This window comes from Balaenoptera acutorostrata, chromosome 4 (genome assembly GCF_949987535.1).
Source record: "Balaenoptera acutorostrata chromosome 4, mBalAcu1.1, whole genome shotgun sequence".
Taxonomy (NCBI): Eukaryota; Metazoa; Chordata; class Mammalia; order Artiodactyla; family Balaenopteridae; genus Balaenoptera; species Balaenoptera acutorostrata.
The window spans coordinates 148,781,889-148,807,690 of NC_080067.1; the positions used below are offsets into that span (position 1 = coordinate 148,781,889).

At 52.7% G+C, this 25,802-nt stretch overlaps 1 protein-coding gene across 6 annotated transcripts in view; it reads left to right on the forward strand.

Moving 5' to 3' along the window:
• The first annotated feature begins 1,805 nt into the window (after positions 1 to 1,805).
• The window catches only part of PDE9A (phosphodiesterase 9A), a 99,483-nt gene continuing 75,486 nt past the window's right edge, over positions 1,806 to 25,802 (forward strand). For all 6 annotated transcript variants that reach the window (XM_057545498.1, XM_057545499.1, XM_057545500.1 and 3 more), the window contains exon 1: positions 1,806 to 1,924. In XM_057545498.1, the coding sequence (XP_057401481.1) occupies positions 1,856 to 1,924 (69 nt within the window). In that variant the 5' untranslated portion in view covers positions 1,806 to 1,855. The remainder of the gene's footprint in view (positions 1,925 to 25,802) is intronic.

Consider the following 25,802-nt stretch of genomic DNA (forward strand, 5'->3'; position numbering starts at 1 on the left):
ACGCCAGGCAGCACAATAGCTCTGCAGATTGGTCACCAGATGAGCCCAAAGAACATCGGAACGTTCGACAACAAAATTGAGCTGTAATAACAGTGCTCCTTCCAATTTTCTGGGGATACATTTTCACAACTGTGAGTCAAGTGGCCAAGTGTGACCACCCAGCAGGGTTGACCCTCCAACCCAAAGGTCTCCTGGTGCCCCTTCTCGCCTCCAGCCACGTGTAAAGCAAATCTCGTGGTGCCCAGGTTCTGACGTGGTCCCGTCACTGCGCTGGACGCAAGAGCAAAGCCATCATCATTCTTTGAGAGCCAATCGGCCCCCCACCCCACCCCAGAGCAGGCAGGGGACGTGAAGCGACACATGCTGGCCCGTCCAAAGGCTGAGGAAGACCACTTCACCTAAAGATGATGACCCCGCGCTCCCCAGGGCTCCAGCCTGGCAACTCTCCAGGCAGCTGGGAGGAGTCTGGAAAGCCAGTGACTATCCGCCAGGTGGAGGCCAGATGGCCAGGGAAGGAAAAGCAAAGACCATTGGCCGTGGCCGTGGTCAGCCGAGCCTGGGCGGACCGGCCGGGAGGAGGGGGCCTGTGTGATCCAGACACTCTCTCAGTAAGCAAACCCCAGACATTCAACAGATGAAAAGCAGTGGCTTGGAATTCTCTTAGAACGAAACAATAAGTGCATTCTCTGTCTGGTTTCGACACCTGCTTCCAAAAGCAACAGGCACTGAGAGCCATTCAGCGTCACCGCCCTCCCAAAACTTGTTCCCACCCCCTGAGAGAGCTGGGGAGCTGCAAAGGCAGCCCCCGCTGTGGTCTGCAGGTCAAGAGCTGCCTGCAATCCCTCCCTTTTTCCCCACACTCCCTGCGGCAATGAACAAGGGGGGTGGGGACCAGAACAGTGCTGAAACCAGCAAATAGCTGGTGGCTGGGTGATCCTCACTCTGGCCACATCAAGGACAGAAACAAAATTGCCATTTCAGCTCTGGGTGCAGCTGGGAAAAGCTTTCACTCTCGAGGATGTACAGAAAACTTAGGGGAAGGAGGTACATGAAGGAGAAGAAACTTTTCCCATCTCCTGTTGAAATTAAATGAGAATGGCACTCACAGCAGGGAGAGCTGGAACCCGGGGGGCGGGGGGGGGGGCGATTCTCCCAGCGTTAAGTGGTGCTTGGGTTTAGGTCTTGACCACAGATAGCTTCCGGCCCCTTGCCAGCCAGGTGCTTGCTGATGATGGAGTAGCCGCCTGCGGCAAAGGAGTCCCAACTGGCCACTGGCCACTTGGGGAGGTGACCAGCCCTGTGGCCAGAGGGGGTCGCTATGGGAATCTGGTCACTTGGGGAGGTGACCAGCCCTGCAGCCAGAGGGGGTCGCTATGGGAACCTGGTCACATGGGGAGGTGACCAGCCCCCTGCAGCCAGAGGGGGTCGCTATGGGAATCTGGTCACATGGGGAGGTGACCAGCTTTGCAGCCAGAGGGTGTCACTCGCTATGAGCACCTGTCCAGAGGGCACTTGGAGACAGGCTGCCCGCTTGGCCCTGTCCCCAAGGCGGCTGGACTCAAAGGGAAGATGAGGGGGTGTGCCTTAATGTGGGAGGGGAAGAGAAGGGAGTGAAGATAAGAGAGAGAGGAGAAACGGGGAGGGAAGGGGAAGGAGGGAGGAAGGCGGAGTGGGGGAGAGGAGGAGGGGGCGGGGAGAGGAGGAGCCGAGCCGGCGGCACGGGCCGCGGCGGCGCGCTGGTTGGCTGGTCCCCGCGTCCTCCCGCCGCCCGCCCCCTCCTCCCACTCCCCGCCCTCCCCGCGGCGGCTGGCGTCGAGAAAGTACAGTAAAAAGTCCAAGTGCAGCGCTCGTCAAGATGGGAACGGGCTCCTCCAGCTACCGGCCCAAGGCCATCTATTTGGACATCGATGGACGCATTCAGAAGGTAGCCCCCTCTCCAAGCGTCCCAGCCCGGCGCGGGCGCCCTCCCGGCGCGCGCCCTGCGGTGCCAGCCCGGCGGCGGCCCCTCCCCGGTGACAGCGCGGGGTCCCGGAGGCGGGTGGGGGCTGGCCAGGGGGAGCCGGCGGGGGAGGGGACGGCGGTCCAGCGAACCGGCATCCGTGGAGCCTGCTGCGGCCCTCGACAACTCGGGCCGGGGGTTGGTGGGGCTCTGCGGGGCAGGTGTCCCCACGCGCGGCCCCGTGGAAAGGCGCGCCTGCAAGGGGGTATTTTTTCCATTTCGTGGGCAGAGCTTTCTTTGTAACAGATCTGATTAGGCTGAGTTCCTCCGTTCAGAGGCTGGTCCGTTAAGCCTTTTATTTCCGGTGGAACACTCACCCCGGGAGCCGGTGGGCAGACCTGCCGGGCAGAGTCCTCCGACAGAGAGGGTGCCTGGAGCTCGCAGCCCCTGTGGGGACCGGGCACTGCTTGCCGGCCACAGGGAGCGGGTTGGGGGGGGGGGTGTTGGTAGAGGCTGGCTCAGCAGGGGCTGCTCATCCCCCACCTCCTTCAGTTACCCATCCCAGCAGGTGGTCGGCTCTGACCGCCAGGGGGTGACCCCGGGGCTGCTCTACCTCCTGGGCCTGCAGAGAGACTGGGTGACCCTCTGGACCAGCTTTACATGCAGAGCATCTCCTGCTTCTCACTGGCAGAGAGGGACAATAAGAGAGCTGGCTTGGAGGGGGCTTCTCTAGGCTCCCCCTAAGGCCCTGGGCGCGGGGGACAGGGAAGGCCACAGCGAGGGAAACGCTCCCAGATCTCAGCTGGACGTTTCAGGGAAGCCCTGCAGCTGCTGCGGCTCACTTTGCTCTTCCCAAGGTGGCGCACCCAGAGCTGGGAAGCAGGGGGAGATGCCCCAGCCGGGCACGGAGTAGCCTCGGGGGCTCGGGTGTCTCCGGTTCTCACACAAGCCTCTGCCAGCCGCCTCACTCTCAGCCCATCCCCTGCTTGATCCCAGGAAAGGAGAAGTATGGGCTCCCCTTCTCCCACTATAGCCCGCTTCATTGGAACCATATAACAGGGAATAGGAAGCAGCTGAAACAAGGGCAGGTGGTCCACCCCTCTTATTTCATCAGCACAGGGCAGGTGGTGACCTGATGCAGGACTCCCGCCAGGTCCCCTGACTTCCAGGGCTGGGCACCTGTGACTGCACAGGAATTTAACAGCGTCCCCAAAGGAAGAAAGGGACCGCCGCTGAGTACTTCCCTGCTCCAGCATGGACACACATGCACAAACATGCACACAGCTGGGCACACTCGTGTGCACATGCATTCACACACAGCATGCACATTAAAATATGTGCACGCACCACATGTAAACACACACGCATGCACACACACAGGCAGACATGCACACATGTACACAAGCACGCACGCTTTTTCTACCCTAGCAGAGGAGAATTATCAAAGACTGGCCCTTTTTATCTTTGGAAAGAGGTGAGATGAGATGCTGTCACCATCAGAAGTGACAGTTCCTTCCCAAGAACTTCCCAAAGGTTTCCCAGAGAAATTCAGTGGGATGTGGGTGAAAAGTGGAAGAGAGGGTCCAGAGGGAGGTGAAGGTGGAGTGACGGGCTCAGCTCAGCTGTCACTGTGGGCATTTTGCAGCTGAGATGCTCGAGGTTTGGGTGACCTCCACGAAAGCAGCCCTGCAGGCGGCCCTGGGAGACTGCGGGCACCTGCGCTCAGGGGGTGCCAGATCTGATGTTGAGTGCCGGTTCCACCACTTTCTGTGATCCTGGGCATCCAACCCTTGGCTCTTCTGAGCTGGCCTCCTGGTCAGTAAAGTGAAACAAAAACATCTGCTTCACAGACTGTCGTGCACAGTGAAGGAGGCCATGTAGACAGAGTGCCTGGAACACTCTGGAACACAGCGGGCGTGATGCTCTCTCTCTGTTCCGTCCATGCCCTTTAACTAATACAAAAGGGGGGAGGCAGACCGTGGTCCTCAGATCTCTGTCACCTCTGTCACTGCTTCTTGACCTTGCTCTGCGCCCTCTGCCTTTGTTGCCGGCCCTGTTGGGAGCCCCTGGCTGCACCTTTAGCCCTGGGGGAGAGCCGGATCATTTGGGGTTCCAAGCATGTGCTAGAAAGTCCTAACCCCGCGCTCACCTCACACTCGACACCCAGCAGCATTGTTGGGACTTTCATCCTGGGTTGAGAGCTCCTACAGCAATGCTTCCAGCGGCTGCGGTTTCTTTTCTTAAAGTCCCAGGCACTGGATTAAATCCTAAAGTTCCCAGCATGCAGTCGTGTTCTGTCTCCCTTTTATCCCCATCCCATCTCTTGAGGGGAGAGCCCCGCGGAGGCGGAGTCAGGGGATGAGGCAGATACCGCTTCTGGCACGCGTGTTGCTCTGTCCGCCCCAGCGTCCCTCCCGCGGCTCCCACGTTGTTTCTGCTCCTTGTCTGTCCGGTTCCCCGACTCCTGGTCCTTCCACGCTCCCCCCAGAGAGGGTCCAATGGGGAAGAAGAAGATAACAGAACAGTGGCTTCTGCAGACGGTGTCTGCTCCAGCAAAGCTTGGGGTGCAGACGTAACGCTGTCCGTTCGGACAGCCAGCCAGCGTCCCCGTCTGAGGACGTACCGTAGGTGTTCCAGGTTCTTAGAGAAACCGTGGTGGCCCTCGGGAGGCTGGTTCACTGCTTCCTTGGTGTGAAGGAGACTGCAGCACACATGGTCACTTCACCTGCCCAGGTATCCAGTGGGAGGCCGCCACGGGGATCTGGGGTCCGCTTGAGGGGTCCGTGTTCCATCCGCGGGATTCTCCTACAGAGGTTGTGCAGAGGAGGCTCGGAGGGCAGACGTGGCTTGTCTTCCCGGGTCTGGGTCCTTCCTGGGTCTGCACAGAAGCAGCAGCCAAGGTGGCTGGGAGCCATGCCAGGAGCCAGACAGCGGTCCTGTCCTAAGCACCTCCACTACCATCCCCACGGCCCCGGGTCAGTGACCTCACCTCTCTCTGCCATGGATTTCTCCACTGTCATGTGGGGACGCTGGTCGTGCTGCTTGTTGTAGGAATCAAAGCAGACAGGGCAAATAGCTTAGTTATCCAAATGAGTTTACTGAGCAGCTGCTATGTGCTGAGAGCTCGGATCCAGTGTGAATGGGACATTCGTGATGCTGGGTGAGTCCCCCCCGAGCCATGGCCCCTCTGCCCCCTGCTTCCCCCGGGAGGGACAGATAGTAAACTGCCACTGTTGCAGGGTGCCTGGTGACGGGCAGGACACAGCGGGATTCGGCTGGGGGGAAGGGGCTGTGAGTCCGGCCGTACGTGGGGCCCAATGAAGAGGCTTCCTTCCTCAGAGGAGACTGGCGTTGTGGGGAAGGAGCCCTTCTCGCAGACTGGGTGGCCTCAGGAGGACCCAGGCTGGGAACTGCCGAGTGGCCAGGGCTGCAGCCTCACGCGGCCAGCAACGCCTCTGCATGCCTGTCCCCATCACCTGCTCCTCTACCCGCCAGGGGGGCAGGTGGGACCTGGTACCTCCCAGCCGCAGGTGAAGGAGGAAGGAGTGGGAGCCCCCAAGCCCGGAGAGCCAGAACCGCAGCTCCGAGGACTGTGCTTTAGGAGCTGATGCGTCCTCTCCCTACCCAGAGGGCTTGCCGTTTCCCTCCGCAGCTTCCCCTGACCTCAGAACCTGCTCCTTTCTCCCACCCGTGTCCAGAGGAACGATGAGCTCGGCTGGGTTGCCCGGGGCATGACGGGACGATGCCCTTGGCATCAGGGACCTGGAGGGGTCCTGCCTGGTGGCACGTCCAGGCATGGGTTTGCCCACCTCCCGAATGAGGCAGAGTGAGGCCTTTGTGGGCCCCCCGGACCTGGCCCTGGGCTTGGGTTTGGTGAGAGGCCTCATCTGGGCAAGACTGACCATTCTGGAGACCATGATAAGTGCCGTTGAAAGGGGCCGCCTGTTGGTTCATCACCCTGGCCTAGCGGCCCCCTGGGGGACAGCCCCTCGTCAGGCGCTCTGCCGGGCCCACCCTCAGCCTCTCTGAGTTGCCACGTCCTTGTTCCCGCCTCGCTCTGCAGCTGGAACTCGGGTCTCAATGGGCGATCAGCCACTTGAGTTCTACTAAGTTGTTTCTGCTCTAAAACAATGGAACAAATGAGAAAAATCCAGAAGGAAGAGCAGTTAGAGCATTGGAAAGTTGTTAAAATGTCAACAGAAGGCTGTTCCCAGTTCCTAATGCCTGGTTGTGGTTGGTTCTCCCCGCCCCGTGACTGTGCCCCCTTCCCCGCTGGGGCTAAGCCCCCGTCTGCTGGGCCTTCTCTCCACCCTGCTGCCCTCCCCCAAGCCTGGCCCTGTTGACACTTGGGACCCCAGGCCGTGAAACCGGCATTCAGCCCCCGTGGAGCTGCGGGACCGGGCCTGCCACCCCCTCCCCAGAGGTTCCCCCAGGGCTCAGGCCCTCCCTCCTCCCTGCGCTGGGAGCCCCGGCTCTGCCCGCTCTGCCGCAGTCTCTCTGTGCCCCCCCTGCCCTGCTCTGGCTCTGCTCCCTCCGAGGACGGCAGCCTCCACTGCCTCTGGCACAGACACGAGCCAGCGCTTCGAGCTGGCTGCTCATCTTCAGCCTGTTTGTTGCAGGGTGCACCTGCCCCCGTCTGGTCCAGCGCGGTCCGCATGGCGGGGCCTGGAGTCCCTCCCTGGCTCATGGAATGTCTTTCCCCTCCTGGAATGTCTGGCTGGCTGCCTGGTGAAGCCTAGTGGAGATTCCCTTTTGCCCTCAGACGTGTGCCCCTGCTTTGCCCCACGCTCAGAACATCCCTGCCCTGCCGACCGGAAGGGTCTATGCCCATTTGTACAGGCCCTGGCCAGGCAGACCCAGCGAGTTCTCTGGGCTTCTGCGCTGCTGCCCTCTCCCCACATCACTGCCAGGTGGACAGCGCCTCCCCTTGGTCACCGTCCACAGTCCCAGCGAAGTTGTTTACCCTCCTTTTAATGTTCATAATGTAAGAGCTTTAAAAAGATATTGAAATGGTAACAAGCTAATTGCAACCAAGGGAAGCTGGAGAAAGGGGGTCATTCCATACCCTTTCAGGGATTCCGGTGCAAATGGAGGTATAGGGCTGGTCGTGCTGGGGAGAAGACCCCGCCCCTCGCCTGTGATGACCCTCTGTTTGCGGCTGCGCCAGAGCTGGGCTGTGAACATTGATGTCTCCATTTTCAGCCTCTTTTTCAACAAGTAGATCAGCCACTAAAGCAAGTCAGCCTGACTCCTGAGATGCCGTATCAGGTGCTTCCCAATAAGATGTCTTGGAAACTCAGTCTCTCAAATTCTAGCCCGAGGTCGCGGAGAACTCAGGAGGCTGCTGGACTCCCTCCTTCCCACTAGCTACGGTCGGAAAACCTCTTAAACCAGACACTTTCTGACATCCGGACGCCCCAGCACGGGGTTGGCTGGAGGCCCGAACCTCTCTAATGTCATCAGGGTTGACGGATAATGACACGGAGACCTTGCCGGCTAAGTGCAGGGCGGCCGGAGCTGCTCTCGGCGGTCACGTGGAGGGGCGCAGGCCGTGGTGCTGGACAGACAGCCTCTCAGCGCCCGGCTCGGCCACGGAAAGGTCACCTTCTCCTCGGTGAGGTGTGTGCAGTGCCGGCGCCCCACACGGGCTGATGCGGATGGCGCTGAGTGGCACACGTACAGAGCCCGGGGCGGAGCTGGCCCCCCGGGGAGGCTCAGTACGCACGTCCTGCCCCCCGGCCCCCTCCCTCTGCCCTGTCCACTCGGAGACTCTGGAAGAAGGCTTGGCAGTGCCTTGGCGTCCCCGGTTTCATATCTGTGAGCCAGCCCGCTGTGACAGACAACCACAAAGAGGGGGGCAGTGCCAAGGCCCCGAGACCCCGGGCCACTGCCCAGGGCACCTCCCTCTCCGGCCTGGCAGAGGCGAATATCTTGCCCTGAGCGAGAGGGCCAGTGGCCTCACCCGAGCCCTTGTGGGCTGAGCGGCTGCTTGGCCTCAGAAATGTGCAGAGTACGGCTCTGAGTGTCAGGGAAGGGAAGCAAGGGCAGGGCGCCCCATCAGACAGCTTCTGGGAACCCTCATTTGCACGCTCAGCCAGGATGCTGAGCACTGTGCCAGCCACGGGGACCGCGACACAAGCCCGGCAGTGGGCAGCAGGGGCTGGGGCGGCAGGTAGCCTTGGGTCACTGCAGGCTGGGGCCCCACTCCCCTGTCCTGCGTTTGCGGTTTGCAGGTGGCAGGCTGCACTCCTGGGGACTGGGGGAGGTCTTTGGCAAGAAGGGCTGAGAGGGTCCCCAGAGGACACAGAGGGACCTCAGGTGTCCGTGTCAAGGCAGCTGCAGCGCAGCCCTGCCCCAGTGAAGGATTCCTCCATGCTCCCATCCCCTCCCCTTCGGCCGGACAGGCCATGAGGTGGGAGGGGGGCCCCGGCGGCCCCCGCCCAGGTGTGGCAGAGGATGGGCTCCAGCCTGGAGGACAGCTCGCGGCCAGTGCAGGAGGCATGTCAGCCGCCCAGCTCGAAAGACGTTGAGACGGAGCCAGAGCCTCTTGCTCAGCTCCTTGGGCTAATTGCTCCCACTTTTGTGGTTAAGTGTTTGCACTTCCAGGGTTCTGAATCTTTTTGAGAAAAAAGTATTCTAAGGTAGTGCACGCTTAAAGATCCAGCTGTGGGAGTATAAAAAGTGCACCCGTCTGTCCCTGGGCACCAGGTTTACAGCCGTGCTGTGGGTCACTGTGCAGTGCATTCAGGTGCCTTGGAAATGGCTCCAAACATTTTCAATCTCAAAAACATAACCTCTGCAGTCGATGGTGTGGTTATTTGCCTTGGCCGCAGCCCTGCCTACCTGCCCCCACCCCATCAACCCCACCAGGTACCACATCTCCTTCTCAATTCCCAAAGCTGATCACCCGATGGGGACTTCTGCCTGAACAGAAACTCACAGCACCTCTGAAAACTCGGTCTTGACACAATTAAAGAAGAGCCAGAAGGTTCTGTTCAGTTGGCTTTAGATGCCCTGCCTAACATTTTTTTTAATTTTTAAAAATCGTAGTAAAATACACATAGCATAAAATTTTACCATCTTCACCATTTTCAGTGTACAGTTAGTGGCATTAATGCATTCACATTGTTGTGCAGCCATCACCACCGTCCCTCTCCAGAACTTTCTCATTTTCCCAACTGAAACTCTGTCCCCACTAAACACTGACTCCCCGTCCCCAGCCGCCCGGCAACCACCACTCTACTTTCTGTCTCTCTGAATCTGAGTCCTCTAGGGACCTCCTATAGGTGGGATCATACAGGATTTGTCTTTTTGCGACTGGCTTATTCCACTGAGCCTAATGTCCTCAAGGTTCATCCTTGTTGTAGCAGGTGTCAGAATGTCCTTCCTCTTTAAGGCTGAATAAGATTGCATTGTGTGGATGGACCACATTCCATTTATTCGTCAATGAATTTGCCTGCTATCTTTTAAACCTGAATCATTTCCACTCTTATCACCTCATTTTGCAAAGCGTAGGTCTGTTGCAATAGTGAATTATTGTGTCTTCTGGAAAACTTTGTGTTCCCAAAGCCCTCCCCCATTTCCTGGTCCTGGTCGTGTTCATCTAGGGCGGTTGTGTGCGGTGTGGTCTCTGAAGTGAAATGTTACAGGCGGGGACAGGAGTCAACTGTTCAGGGAAGACAGATGCTTTTCAGATTCAGTTACACTCAGTCCGTTTACCAGCAACGTGACATCACGGTCGAGAGCATGGCTTCTGGGGCGGGGTTCTCTGCATTTGCACCCGGGAGTGTGTGGGCAAGTTACATGCCTCGGTGTCTCCGTCTGTGAAGTGGGAGGAAGCCAGCGTCCACCTCACAGGGCCGCTGTGATTAAATTCAAGCATGTGTGCTGAAACGGGGTGGCGTGTGGTGTATGCTTAGGAAGGTCGTGTTATTTTTACTTGTTTGTTTATTATTTATGCATGTCATGGATTCAAGCCGCCGGATCTCCGTGTCTGGCTGGGGGAACTTTCCCGAGACCTGTGGCCCCGTGTGTCCTGCCATCGTTCCAGGCACAGGGCCGTGTGTCCAGGAGTGCTCTGTGGAACGAGGGGCCGGCCCAGCCCCTGGGGTGTATCCAGCTCTGTGATACCCGGTGACTGTGTTCCCCAGGTCAGCCCCCAAACCTCCCTTCTTCCCCCATTCTTCCCAGCAAAGAAAAGCCCGCAAACGCCTTTCATTTCTCCTCCGACTGTTTTGGAGGTGGCGCTCCATCAGGACGGCGGTGAGGAGGGAGGGCGGGGAGGGGGGACGTGACCTCCCAGTGCTCTCAGCTTGGACGCACTAGTACCATCAGTCCCGATAGTGACGCGGGGCAGCCCTCCTGCCCGCACGCGCTCCAGCTGCATTCGGGTTTCCAGGCTTCCGGTTCGTTTGTTTTGCTGGAGGGGATGGTAGCGGTACCCGCAAGCACGTAACAACAATTTTACAGGCGAAATAAGCCTTGCCGTGGAAACGAGCGGTGTTCGGACAGTGCTCGGCTGGTCACCGTCCCCTGCGGCCCCAGGAACACTCTGCTGTCTCTGTCCCTTGGATGCTGGCTGCGCTCCCCCAGCCCCCATGTGCAGCCCGGGAGAGCTGCTCGGCCCTGGGCGATCTGTCACAGGCAGACCCTCCTCGGTTTAGCCGAGAGGGAACACGGCCACGAGGAAAAGCAGCCACCGCCCTGCAGTCACCACCGCCCAGCTGCAGGCTCCGGGAACCAGGGTGCTATCCAGGTGGGGTCAGGCATCCCCGAGGCCAGCTGCAAGGTGCATTGATTCATTCTGTAAGCAGAACGCTCAGCAGACCCAGTGATTCAGGCTGGCTTTATCCTCACAGCTTCTGCCTTGGGGATTTTTTTTTGTTTTTACATTTATAGCCTTACAAATAACAGAAAAAGAGGCAGTGCATTTGACATGATCAGCTAGAGATCTCCAATAATCTCTCCACCTGCAATTCCCATTTGCAAGAACAGCTAACCCAGAGCGTCGTTCCTTGTTACGTAAAGGCTGACTGCCGGCAGAAGCGGCCGGGCGTGGCTGGCGGCTCGTCTGGAGCCCGTCTGCCATGCGCGCCAGTTCCAGAGCGCTTCGGGGAGCAGCCCCCAAAATGTTTGCGCTCAGAGTTGTGTTATATAAGCGTCACAGGGGGAAAAGTCAAGATGTGGGCAGTGCTTAAAGGCTCAAAATTCATGGTCACACATACTCTGAGATCTCTCAATGAAGCTTCTTATGTAAGCCTCAGATGTCTTACCGTCACTATTAATAACAGAAAAAGAGCAAACACAAGAAGCAGTGGAACACGTGACTCAGAGATGACTTAAGACGACCCCCTGGAGCCAACAGGATGTGCAGCCGTGGTCCATCATGTATTTGAGACCCATTTTGCGGGGGGGGGGGGGGGGTTTGAAGGCTGAGCCCCAGAGAGCAGAGATGGGAGATGGCACCTGTGGCCTCCTGGCAAAGACGGCCCAGAATATTCCAAGGGGTGAGGGTCGGAGAGGCACTTCCCGTGGCAGAGTTATAAAGGGGCACGTGCAGGAGCAGTGAGTTTTCTCCGGGAGTATTTCTTGAAGCAGGGCTGCTGCCACCAGGCAGAAAAGGTGGATGACATGGGTCACAGCCTCAGGGACGGAGAGGACACGCCCGTGCAGGCGACGCCCGGGTGATGGAGGAGCAGCAGGCCTGCGGGTGACGAGGTGGGTGGGCAGAGGGTGAGGGCGGCCCTTCTCAGAGTCAGACTCGGCTGCCTGTCCTGGGCACCTAAGATGTTAAGCCGGATCACCGGGGCCCGATTCTCAGGGAGGGTGTGGGCTGCGTGCAGCGGCGGACGTGGCTGATATTCTGAACCATAGACGTGTCCAGACCTTGTTCCACCTGCTCCCCTCTCCCTGCACCCCTACATTTCCCCCCCGGAACGTGACAGCATGCCAAGCCCTGCACCCTGTTTTTTCCGACTCGTCCTGTGCACGGCATCTCCCCTCCCAGGCCTTTCCCCGAAGCCCAGGGCCTCTCCAGGGGTGGGGGACTCAATGCCTCTTGGGCATTGGTGCTGGAGCAGCGGGGACCCCTCTGCGTCTGGGGTTTCTGACTCGGTCTGCGGCCCTGTGGTGACCCCTGCCCACATGCCCCAGAGGGACAGCTCAGGCAGCCCCCAGAGGACGCAGGTTGGGTCCAGACACCACAGGGCCCCCTCGAAGCCTCCAGCTCCCACCCCCCCTTGGAAGTGCCAGGCTTGGCTTCTGGAAGAAAAAGCCAGGGTTTAGTGGCTTTCGGCCAACCGCTGTGAGCCCCAGGCATCAAACTAAAGCTAGTGAGCCCCAGAGGGATTGTTTGGTTCGGTGCAGAGGCTGCATGGGTGACACGCCCTCCACACGCTGGGTGGCATGGGTGCCGCACGATGTGGGACAGTGAGGGTCTCGGCGTGGCCCAGGAGACACTGTGCCCGGCTGATGTTACTTCGGGGACGAGCACCCCCGAAAGCATAGCCGCACTGAGTAGAAACCCCGATCTTTGGAGGCACTTGTAGCAGCCGTAGAGGATGCCCGCGGGGTTTTTCTCCCGGTGGTGGACGCCGGCCTGCGCCTGGATGAGATGCAGGACGGTGGGGCTTGGACCCGCTCAGGGCCCCTGCATCACCCATGCCCAGAGACATTTCTTTTCTGGCAGGAAAACTGTGCTCAATTTTTCTAATGAAATCTCAAGCAATAAAAAGAAAAGGAAATACAGGAGGCGATGGAGGGAGGAAGGAAGGCCGCCCCCCACTGCAGATGGAAGCCTCTCGGCTCCCCTGCACCCTACAGCCAGCTCAGCTCACTGGACTTTCTCCCCCTGCTCCCATCTCAGTGCACACGCCACTGTTCGCCAGGGCGCCTGCGTGACGGCCCCAGGTGCCTCTGGCAGGTTCCCGCCTGCCTGCGTTGTCACCTCGCCCTGTCTTTGTTCCCGTGGGTCCCCACTATTTGGGGTGAATTGTGTCCCCCTCAAAAGATATGCCCACGTCCTAACCCCCAGTACCTGTGGATGGGACTGTGTTTGGAAATAGGGTCTTTGCAGATGTAACCAAGGTGAGATGAGGTCGTGCTGGTTGAGGAGGGGCCTTTATCCCGCGTGACTGTGTCCTTTAAGAAGAGGGACATAAATGTGCACATACAGAGAACAGAAGGTGGAGGTGGGGACTGGAGTGATGTGTCCACAAGCCAGGGAGCCCCAGGGGTTGCTGGCCGCCACCAGAGCTTGAGAGAGATGAGGACGGACGCTCCCTGAGAGCCTTCAGAAGGACCCAAACCCGCCATCACCTTGACTGCAGACTCCGGCCTGCATAAACTTCTGTGGTTTTAAGCTGCCCGTTTGTGGCACTTTGTTACGGTAGCCCCAGAAAACTCATACAATTGCCTCATTTTAACTTCATTACCTCTTGAAAGACTTTCTCCAAATACAGCCCTCCCCCGAAAGCCTGGATCATTCTCTGGAAAGGGCTGAAAGGCGCAGCTCCCCTAGAACCCTCAGATTCCCGGTTCATTCCCACTGGGAATGACAGTGGGATGTGGACGCTTGCTTCCCAGGACAGCCGAGCTCTCTGGCCTAAGCTGGCGAGAGGGGCCCTTCCCGCCTCCTGGTCACAGGTCTCGCTTTCGCGCGGTTTCTTCTACATCTTGTCTTTTCGCCCTTCCCCGATCCCCGCCGCACTCACATTCTGCCTTGAAACAGGGCCAGAGGGACTGCATGTTGGGGGAAGGCTCCCCATGGGTGGTCCCCAAGGGGCTTCGGCCCCAGGTCCTCCCCTCCTGCCCCCTCCCACCCAGGGCACCCAGGAGCCCTGACCCCAGGATGGGTCTCCCGGGACCACACTCGGAGTCCTGATGCAGCAGAGCTGAGACAGGCCTGGGAGACGCGGGCAGGGGAGCAGGACGAGGGCCCACCAAGGGGAAATACAAGGGCCGTGGGCCACGAGCTGCCTCTTACTGGGGTTAGATCTCAAGAAGTAGCGCAAATTTGAAGCAGAGAGGCGCCCTCAGCAACGTCCTAGCGTCAAGCAGCCCTCCGAGTCGAGCTCCGTCTCAGCACATTTCTTGTTCTTCCGGCTCCTCGCTTTGTGCATTTTCAGTCCCCTGTGATCCATTATTTACAACAATGGAGCTTGGCCTCAGACACCAGAAGCGAGAAAAAACAGAAACAAAGCAACCCCGAAAGATGACACGAGCGGTGAGTGGGTCAGCCGTGACAGATGGGTTCAGGGTGGAGGCTGCCGCAGACCCGAGCGGGAAAATGGGCCCTGAAATCCCGCTGAGCCTCAGGGCGGCCCAGAGCCTGAGCAAGCGGGGCTTTACAGAGTCCGGGTGGCCGCGTCCTGCCGGTGAACATGCACACATCCAGGACAGTTCCCACGACTGGACAGTTCCCGGGCTGTTTCCCTCCAGCCTCCCTGCCTCACTGTCCCCCAGACCCACAGCAGCTCTTAGGGGCTGAATCACAGCCTTTGACCCGCTCCTGAGTTTCCAGTGTCTCCGCCCTCTAACCCGTGCTTCCCTGGCCCTGTCCTGCAGTTTGGTCCCAATCCTACAGACACCCCATGCCTCTGCAGCTTCAAGGACTCCCATCACCTGCAAGAAAAGATTCCAGCCTTCTCAGAATGGAGGCCAAGGGTTTGTTAGCTCCCTGGGACTGCTGTAACAAATCGCCATGAACAGCATGACTGAAAACAACAGAAATGTGTTCTTTCACTGTCCCGGAGGCCAGAAGTTCTAAATCAGTGTGACGGGGGTCGGAATCAAGGTGTCGGCAGAGGCCCTGGGGGAGAATCCGCCCCTGCCTCCTCCGGCCTTCTGCGGCTGCCAGCATGTCTTGGCTTGTGGCCTCATCCCTCGAGTCCTCAAGGCCAGCATCTTCCAATCTCTCTCTGCCCCGGCTTCACATCACTTTCTCCTCCATGTGTTGTCGGCTCTCCTTCTGCCTCCCTTGTGATTCTGTGATTTCATCTAGGCCCACCTGAATAATCTGGGATAATCTCAAGAGCCTTAATCTAATCACACCTGCAGAGACTTTGCCCCGTAAGATGATATTCACAGCTTCCCGGGGTTAGGGTGTGGGTATCTTTGGGGGGTGGGGCATTACTCAGGGCCTACGGGGCTCTCAGCCACTTGGCTGTAAGTAAACACATTCTAGCCTCAGCTCACAGCACGTTTCCTCAGCCCCACAGACTCTCCACACAAGGTCACTGTGCCCTAAGCCCAGCGGGATCCTCGGTCCAGAGTTGTGGGTAGGGTGGAGCGAGGTGATCACACTTTCCCTTCACCTCCGGGCTGATTCAGCCTGCTCCTTGCGGCCTCCCCGTCCCTCGAGGTCGGCCCTCTTTCACAGACGTGTCCCATCTGCCTTTGTTTTCGTGTGTGTTGTGTACACCATAGCCTCCTCTGCCGCCAGGTACGTGTCACAGGCAGGGTCTTAGACATCTCTCTGCCCCCCCCCACCAAATTTGGCTCTTCATTTTGATTGCGTTAACGCGTGCTGCGCTAGGCAAATGTGCCTCTCAAACCCTGTCACCTAACAGGCTGCCTCGACTGCCTCTTGTGTGTTGGACCCCAGAAAAGGTGCGTGAGGGAGAGATGAATCTCAGGAAGCGGTGGTTTGCTTCAGAACCTCAGCCTCAAATCACCCCGCACCCCACCACCCCCTTGGCTGCTTATCCAGCGGCCCCGGAATCAGCAGACTGGGCTTTGCTTCCAGCAGTGCCACGTGCTGGTTGTATGATCTTGGGCCTCAGTTTCCACATCTGTAAATGGGGCTCGTACCTGCCCGGCAGACATTTGGGTCATGCTCACCACATCCCAGGTATCTTGGGACGTATTTTATAGAGGCTGTGCATCTTCCCTAGATTGCAGGTGAGGAAAGTATGCAGTGAAGAAGGTAAGGAATTTGCCCACCATCCCAGAGTCCTTGAGAAGCAAAGCTGGGCGTTGAACAGGAGGGCAGGCTTCAGGCTCTGTGCGGTGAATGTGCCTCTCGGGGAGAAAGAAAAGCCACCCATGGGGTGAGGTGGTCATTCCAGTATCTGGGGCTCAGGGCAGAAGCTGCCCAGGGGAGCGCCGCAGCACCGTGAAGCTGGCCTGTCCACTCTGAGGTTGAGATGTCTAAGACCAGAGATGTTGGGAGACTTGCCTGGGGCACACGGTGTATTAGAGAAGGAACAGAGTCAGGTCCTGGAAGCCCAGTTCAGAGGCTTTTCCTCGGCCGGTTCGTCACGGCCTTACAAGCTCTGCAAGGGCAGTGAAGTTGGTCTTTAGGGACCTCTCTCTGCATTTGTCCCAAACTCACCCTCCCGCAATTCCAGGAGGCTTTGCATGTGTGCTGCCCCCCGAGCGTGTCCATAATTCCCAGCTTCACCCACACCTGGTCTCCATCATCTAAGACGGTTTATCGCACTGAGCCACCAGCTCCTCTCTCTTCCCTCGGCCTGACCTTCACCCGCTGCTGGACTCGCAGTCGCCCTTCCTTTTCATTCCCACTCACTGGTTGTGTGAACCTGGATGAGTTCCTCCACTCTCTGAACCTTAATACCTGCAAAATAGGAATAACAGTGCCCACCTTTAAAGCTTGCTTTAAGGGTCAAAGATAATGCGTGTTCTTCAACAAACAAACGGCAAGAAAAGGGGACCATGTCACACACACACACACACTCACACACACACTCATTTTCAAGTCAGGATCCACACAAGACTCACATGGTACATTTGTTTGCCGTCCCTCTTGCTCTTTCTCTATCCATTTGTTTCATCCCTTTACGTTGCTTGCCATTTTATTGGTCAAAGAAGACATATTACTTCTTGTTCTCAAAACATGCCCTAAGGATAGATATCTGACAACCTGAGAAGTGATAAGGGAGATTGTTGTCAATTTTATTTCCATGTGATAATCGCACTGTGGCTATCTTAAACTGTAAGAAAGAGATCTTATATTTTAGAGATCCACACTGAAATACATGCATGAAATAATATGATGTCGAAAATGAGCTTTACAATAACCCCAGTGGAGGGAGAAGTCGGGGAACAGACAAAGCAGGATGGGTCTCGCGTTGAGAGCTGTGGAAGCCGCGAGGTGGGGAGTGAGGCCCCGTTATGCCAGGCCTTCTGCTTTTGCAGATGTTGGAGCATTTCCATTATACAAAAGTTCCTTTTTTTTTTTCAGAGAATGTGTGTAATGCATCTGGCTCATAGTAATAAATGGTAGTTTTCGTTATTATTTTTATATTTTTTAACACCTTTATTGGAGTATAATTGCTTTACAATGGTGTGTTAGTTTCTGCTGTATAACAAAGTGAATCAGCTATACATATACGTATATCCCCATATCTCCTCCCTCTTGCATCTCTCTCCCTCCCACCCTCCCTATCCCACCCCTCTAGGGGGTCACAAAGCACCAAGCTGATCTCCCTCTGCTATGCGGCTGCTTCCCATTAGCGATCTATTTTACATTTGGTAGTGTATATATGTCCATGCCACTCTCTCACTTTGTCCCAGCTTACCCTCCCCCCTCCCCGTGCCCTCAAGTGCATTCTCTACGTCTGCATCTTTATTCCTGTCCTGCCCCTAGGTTCTTCAGAACCTTTTTTTTTTATTAGATTCCATATATATGTGTTAGCATACGGTATTTGTTTTTCTCTTTCTGACTTACTTCACTCTGTATGACAGACTCTAGGTCCATCAACCTGACTACAAATAACTCAATTTCGTTTCTTTTTATGGCTGAGTAATATTCCATTGTATATATGTGTCACATCTTCTTTCTCCATTCATCTGTCGATGGACACTTAGGTTGCTTTCATGTCCTGGCCATTGTAAATAGTGCTGCAATGAACATTGTGGTACATGATTCTTTTTGAATTATGGTTTTCTCAGGGTATATGCCCAGTAGTGGGATTGCTGGGTCGTATGGTAGTTCTATTTTTAGTTTTTTAAGGGGCATCCATACTGTTCTCCATAGTGGCTCTATCAATTTACATTCCCACCAACAGTACAAGAGGGTTCCCTTTTCTCCACACCCTCTCCAGCGTTTATTGTTTGTAGAATTTTTGATGATGGCCATTCTGACCAGTGTGAGGTGATACCTCATTGCAGTTTTGATTTGTATTTCTCTAATGATTAGTGAGGTTGAGCATTCTTTCGTGTGTTTGTTGGCAATCTGTAAATCTTCTTTGGAGAAATGTCTATTTAGGTCTTCTGCCCCTTTTTGGTTTGCGTTGTTTGTTTTTTTGATATTGGCTGCATGAGCTGCTTGTAAATTTTGGAGATTAATCCTTTGTCAGTTGCTTCATTTGCAAAAATTTTCTCCCATTCTGAGGGTTGTCTTTTCGTCTTGTTTATGGTTTCCTTTGCTGTGCAAAAGCTTTTAAGTTTCATTAGGTCCAATTTGTTTGTTTTTGTTTTTATTTCCATTTCTCTAGGAGGTGGGTCCGAAAGGATCTTGCTGTGATTTATGTCATAGAGTGTTCTCCCTGTGTTTTCCTCTAAAAGTTTGATAGTGTCTGGCTTTACATTTAAGTCTTTAATCCATTTTGAGTTTATTTTTGTGTATGATGTAAGGGAGTGTTCTAATTTCATTCTTTTACATGTAGCTGTCCAGTTTTCCCATCACCACTTATTGAAGAGGCTGTCTTTTCTCCATTGTATATTCTTGCCTCGTTTATCAAAAATAAGGTGACCATATGTGCGTGGGTTTATCTCTGGGCTTTCTATCCTGTTCCATTGATCTATATTTCTGTTTTTGTGCTAGTACCATGTGTGTACTAGCATGTCTTTTAGTTTTCTGCATACAGGTCTTTTGTCTCCTTAGGTAGGTTTATTCCTAGGTATTTTATTCTTTTTGTTGCAATGGTAAATGGGAGTGTTTCCTTAATTTCTCTTTCAGATTTTTCATCATTAGTATATAGGAATGCAAGAGATTTCTGTGCATTATTTTTGTATCCTGCTACTTTACCAAATTCATTGATTAGCTCTAGTAGTTTTCTGGTGGCATCTTTAGGATTCTCTTTGTATAGTATCATTTATCTGCAAACAGTGACAGCTTTACTTCTTCTTTTCTGATTAGGATTCCTTTTATTTCTTTTTTTTTCTCTGATTGCTGTGGCTAAAACTTCCAAAACTATGTTGAATAATAGTGGTGAGAATGGGCAACCGTGTCTTGTTCCTGATCTTAGTGGAAATGGTTTCAATTTTTCACCATTGAGAACGATGTTGGCTGTGGGTTTGTCATATATGGCCTTTATTATGTTGAGGTAAGTTCCCTCTATGCCTACTTTCTGGAGAGTTTTTATCATAAATGGGTGTTGAATTTTGTTGAAAGCTTTTTCTGCATCTATTGAGATGATCATACGGTTTTTATCCTTCAATTTGTTAATATGGTTTATCACATTGATTGATTTGTGTATATTGAAGATTCCTTGCATTCCTAGGATAAACCCCACTTGATCATGGTGTATGATCCTTTTAATGTGCTGTTGGATTCTGTTTGCTAGTATTTTGTTGAGGATTTTTGCAACTATGTTCATCAGTGATATTGGCCTGTAGCTTTCTTTCTTTGTGACATCTTTGTCTGGTTTTGGTATCAGGGTGATGGTGGCCTCGTAGAATGAGTTTGGGAGTGTTCCTCCCTCTGCTATATTTTGGAAGAGTTTGAGAAGGATAGGTGTTAGCTCTTCTCTAAATGTTTGGTAGAATTCGCCTGTGAAGCCATCTGGTCCTGGGCTTTTGTTTGTTAGAAGATTTTTAATCACAGTTTCAATTTCAGTGCTTGTGATTGGTCTGTTTATATTTTCTATTTCTTCCTGGTTCAGTCTCAGAAGGTTGTGCATTTCTAAGAATTTGTCCATTTCTTCCAGGTTGCCCATTTTATTGGCATATAGTTGCTTGTAGTAATCTCTCATGATCCTTTGTATTTCTGCAGTGTCAGTTGTTACTTCTCCTTTTTCATTTCTAACTCTATTGACTTGAGTCTTCTCCCTTTTTTTTCTTAATGAGTCTGGCTAATGGTTCATCAATTTTGTTCATCTTCTCAAAGAACCAGCTTTTAGTTTTGTTGATCTTTGCTATTGTTTCCTTCCTTTCTTTTTCATTTATTTCTGATCTGATCTTTATGATTTCTTTCCTTCTGCTAACTTTGGGGGTTTTTTGTTCTTCTTTCTCTAACTGCTTTAGCTGTAAGGTTAGGTTGTTTATTTCAGATGTTTCTTGTTTCTTGAGGTAGGATTGTATTGCCATAAACTTCCCTCTTACAACTACTTTTCCTACATCCCATACGTTTTGGGTCGTCGTGTTTTCATTGTCATTTGTTTCTAGGTATGTTTTGATTTTCTCTTTGATTTCTTCAGTGATCTCTTGGTTATTTTAGTAATGTATTGTTTAGCCTCCATGTGTTTGTATTTTTTACAGATTTTTTTCCTGTAATTGATATCTAGTCTCATAGAGTTGTGGTCAGAAAAGATACTTGATACAATTTCAGTTTTCTTAAATTTACTGAGGCTTGATTTGTGGCCCAAGATATGATCTGTCCTGGAGAATGTTCCATGAGCACTTGAGAAGAAAGTGTATTCTGTTGTTTTGGGATGGAATGTCCTATAAATATCAATTAAGCCCATCTTGTTTAATGTAGCATTTAAAGCTTGTGTTTCCTTATTTATTTTCATTTTGGATGATCTGTCCATTGGTGAAAGTGGGGTGTTAAAGTCCCCTACTTTGATTGTGTTACTGTCTATTTCCCCTTTTATGGCTGTTAGTATTTGCCTTATGTACTGAGGTGCTCCTATGTTGGGTGCATAAATATTTACAATTGTTATATCTTCTTGTTGGATTGATCCCTTGATCATTATGTAGTGTCCTTCTTTGTCTCTTGTAATAGTCTTTATTTAAAGTCTATTTTGTCTGATATGAGAATTGCTATTCCAGCTTTCTTTTGATTTCCATTTGTATGGAATATCTTTTTCCATCCCCTCACTTTCAGTCTGTATGTGTCTCTAGGTCTGAAGTGGGTCTCTTGTAGACAGCATATATATGGGTCTTGTTTTTGTATCCATTCAGCTAGTCTGTGTCTTTTGGTTGGAGCATTTAATTCATTCACATTTAAGGTAATTATCGATATGTATGTTCCTATTCCCATTTTCTTAGTTGTTTTGGGTTTGTTATTGTAGGTCTTTTCCTCCTCTTGTGTTTCCTGCCTAGAGAAGTTCCTTTAGCATTTGTTGTAAAGCTGGTTTGGTGGGGCTGAATTCTCTTAGCTTTTGCTTGTCTGTAAAGGTTTTAATGTCTCCGTCGAATCTGAATGAGATCCTTGCTGGGTAGAGTAATCTTGGTTGTAGGTTTTTCCCTTTCATCACCTTAAATATGTCTTGCCACTCCCTTCTGGCTTGCAGAGTTTCTGCTGAAAGATCAGCTGTTAACCTTATGGGGATTCCTTTGTATGATATTTGTTGTTTTTCCCGTGCTGCTTTTAACATATTTTCTTTGTATTTAATTTTTGATAGGTTGATTAATATGTGTCTTGGCATGTTTCTCCTTGGATTTATCCTGTATGGGACTCTCTGTGCTTCCTGGACTTGAGTGACTATTTCCTTTCCCATATGAGGGAAGTTTTCAACTATAATCTCTTCAAATATTTTCTCAGTCCCTTTCTTTTTCTCTTCTTCTTCTGGGACCCCTATAATTCGAATGTTGGTCTGTTTAATGTTGTCCCAGAGGTCTCTGAGACTGTCCTCAATTCTTTTCATTCTTTTTTCTTTATTCTGCTCTGCAGTAGTTATTTCCACTATTTAATCTTCCAGGTCACTTATCCATTCTTCTGCCTCAGTTATTCTGCTATTGATCCCTTCCAGAGAATTTTAAATTTCATTTATTGTGTTGTTCATCATTGTTTGTTTGCTCTTTAGTTCTTCTAGTTCCTTGTTAAACATTTCTTGTATTTTCTCCATTCTATTTCCAAGATTTTAGATCATCTTTACTATCATTACTCTGAATTCTTTTTCAGGTAGACTGCCTATTTCCTCTTCATTTGTTTGGTCTGGTGGGTTTTTACCTTGCTCCTTCATCTGCTGTGAGTTTCTCTGTCTTCTCATTTTGCTTAACCTACTGTGTTTGGGGTCTCCTTTGGCAGGCGGCAGGTTTGTAGTTCCTGTTGTGTTTGGTGTCTGCCCCCAGTAAGGTTGGTTCAGTGGCTTGTGTACATGAGTGGCTTGTGGTTGGAGGGGACTAGTGCCTGTGTTCTGGTGGATGAGGCTGGATCTTGTCCTTCTGGTGGGCAGAGCTGCAGCTGGTGGTGTGTTTTGGGGCGTCTGTGACCTTATTATGATTTTAGGCAGCCTCTCTGTTAATAGGTGGGGTTGTGTTCCTGTCTTGCTAGTTGTTTGGCATAGGGTGTCTAGCACTGTAGCTTGCTGGTCATTGAGTGGAGCTGGGTCTTAGCATTGAGATGGAGATCTCTGGGAGAGCTTTTGCCATTTGATATTATGTGGAGCCGGGAGGTCTCTAGTGGACCAATGTCCTGAACTCAGCTATCCCACCTCAGAGCACAGGCCTGATACCCGGCTGGAGCACCAAGAACCTGTCAGCCCCATGCCTCAGAAGAAAAGGGAGAAAAAAAGAAAGAAAGAAAGAAAAAATAAATAAAATAAAATAAAGTTATTAAAATAAAAAAATAATTAGTAAAAATTTTAAAAATTTAAAAGTAATAAAAAAAAGAAAGAAAGAAGGAAGAGAGCAACGAAACCAAAAAACAAATCCACCAATTATAACAAGTGCTAAAAACTATACTAAAGAAAAAAAAAAAAAACGGACAGACAGAACCCTAGGACAAATGGTAAAAGCAAAGCTATACAGACAAAATCACACAAAGAAGAATACACATACACACAAAAAGAGAAAAAGGAAAAATATATATATATCGTTGCTCCCAAAGTCACCGCCTGAATTTTGGGATGATTCATTGTCTATTCAGGTATTCCAGAGATGCAGGGTACATCAAGTTCTTTGAGGAGCTTTAACCTGCTGCTTCTGAGGCTGCTGGGAGAGATTTCCCTTTCTCTTCTTTGTTTGCACAGCTCCCGGGGTTCAGCTTTGGATTTGGCCCCGCCTCTGCGTGTAGGTTGCCTGAGGGCGTCTGTTCTTCGCTCACACAGGACGGGGTTAAAGGAGCAGCTGCTTCGGGGGCTCTGGCTCACTCAGGCGGGGGGAGGGAGCGGTACGGAGGAGGCGGGGCGAGCCTGCGGCGGCAGAGGCCAGCGTGACGTTGCACCAGCGTGAGGCACGCCGTGCGTTCTCCCAGGGAAGTTGTTCCTGGGTCACAGGACCCTGGCGGTGGTGGGCTGCACCGGCTCCCGGGAGGGGCGGTGTGGAGAGTGACCTGTGCTCGCACACAGGCTTCTTGGTGGCGGCAGCAGCAGCTTTAGCGTCTCATGCCCGTCTCTGGGGCCCGTGCTGATCGCCGCGGCTCGCGCCCGTCTCTGGAGCTCGTTTAGGCGGTGCTCTGAATCCCCTGTCCTCGCGCACCAGGAAACAAAGAGGTAAGAAAAAGTCTCTTGCCTCCTCGGCAGCTGCAGACTTTTTCCCGGACTCCCTCCCGGCTAGCCGTGGTGCACTAGCCCCTTCAGGCTGTGTTCACGCCGCCAACCCCAGTCCTCTCCCTGCGATCCGACCGAAGCTGAGCCTCAGCTCCCAGCCCCGCCCGCCCCGGCGGGGGAGCAGACAAGCCTCTCGGGCTGCTGAGTGCTGCTCGGCGCCGAGCCTCCGTGCGGGAATCTCTCCGCTTTGCCCTCCGCACCCCTGTGGCTGCGCTCTCCTCCGTGGCTCCGAAGCTTCCCCCCTCCACCACCCGCAGTCTCCACCCGCGAAGGGGCTCCTAGTGCGTGGACACCTTTCCTCCTTCACAGCTCCCTCCCACTGGTGCAGGTCCCGTCCCTATTCTTTTGTCTCTGTTGTTTCTTTTTTCTTTTTCCCTACCCAGGTACGTCGGGAGTTTCTTGCCTTTTGGGAGGTCTGAGGTCTTCTGCCAGCGTTCAGTGGGTGTTCTATAGGAGCAGTTCCACGTGTAGATGTATTTCTGATGTATTTGTGGGGAGGAAGGTGATCTCCACGTCTTACTCTTCCGCCATCTTGAAGGTCTCTCCCGTTATTATTTTATAGTCTTTTCACACGACACGACCAGCAAAATACCTCTTAAATTGGAAAGAGACATAAGGCCTAATTCAAATTTTATCTTAGCAGACAAAGAAGCCATGATTGCCTGCCTGGTGGTTAACAGTGATCCATTCTGCATGTGACATTATTGCTACATGTTCTAGAAACAAGGGGCAGGACAGAATGAACAGTATGTTCCCATTTATGTATATAATTTATAATTAGAGATGAATTGCAGATGAATTGCAGGTATACATGGATGGATGGATAGATGGGGAGATAGCCTACAATCTTTCCTTTGGTGAAAATGTGTTTATTTCTTGAGTGATAGTAAAAAACAATCAAATGTGGGATTTGGGTCTTGGTCTCTTTTTAGCTTGTTTGTTTTATATATTAAACACTTGTAATTCTCAGGTGCTGAAAAGGCAATAGAGATTCAGCTTTTAACTCCCCCAAAGATAGTGGAGTTGCAGAATCACCACTGAGCTGGCGTTTGGCTGTCCTGACAGCTGGTCTGGTGAATTCTAACTCGTGGACCTGGAGCGTGAGAACCGGGCGCCAGACTGAAATACTCTTTGAGGGTAGATAAAGCCCTATACAAGCTTAACAGTTTATAAAATCTATTAAAAAATGAATCATGGTCTGATAGACAAAGGAAAAAGAATTTGGATTGGTTTATTTTCTTCCAAGTGTGGGATCCAAATCAATATTCATTCCAAGTATGCAATCAGAAATATCAGTCATTTGGGAACAAGGCAAATAGAGAATGCATACAGTGTTATAGGAGAGTGACAGTGGCAAAGAGGCCAAGAGACCACCTCTACTTCCCACCTGGACCACCATTAAAAGCCTGATTTTAGGCACTGCACGCATCTCTGGGCTTGGAGCCACGTGGGTCGAGTTTGTATCCAGGACCACAGGGACTCGGCCAGGCCAGGTTCTCTCTCTGTGGCTCAAAGTCCTTCTCTGTGAGGAGGAGGAGGAGGAGGATACCCCAAGCTTATGAGGTCCTTCCAAGGACCCAGGGTCATAGGGTGTAAGATGCTTGGCTCAGGTTCTGGCCCAAGCATGAGTTCAACCTCACTAGTTGTTGTTGGTGGTGATGGTGATCATAGAGGTGATGGTGGTGGTGACAGTGGAGGTCGTGGTGATGGTGATCGTAGAGGTGATGGTGGTGGTGACAGTGGAGGTGGTGGTGGTGCTGGTAGTCATGGTGGTGACACTAGAGGCGATGGTGGAGGTGGTGGTGGAATTGGCATCCTTAGTGGTATAACCTAAAACCAGCAGATGCAAAATTCAACCTCAGCCTGTTCACACAGGAGGATACCTGGGCACCAGTGTCCCGTGATCAGATGGACAGGCCCTGTGCTCACAGATGGAACACAGAGGAACTGAGCAGGGTCCTGCCCACAAGGACCTCACCTTCCAAAGACTGTCCTCCGTGTTTACCAGAAGAAAACTGACACTAACCAGACTGAGGTCGAATTGATCATTTAACCTGTCAAAGTCTTTTAAATCCTACGTGGTGATCCTGTTGACTAATACACATTTGTATTGACACGATCCTGGTCTTCACTGCATTTTGGTTGTGGTTGGGTGTGGTTGGTAACACAGGGATGTCGGTTAGCACATCAGAGTCTGCTTTGTGGTGGCCTTCCCAAGTTAAGGTATCCTCATGTCCCGACCTATG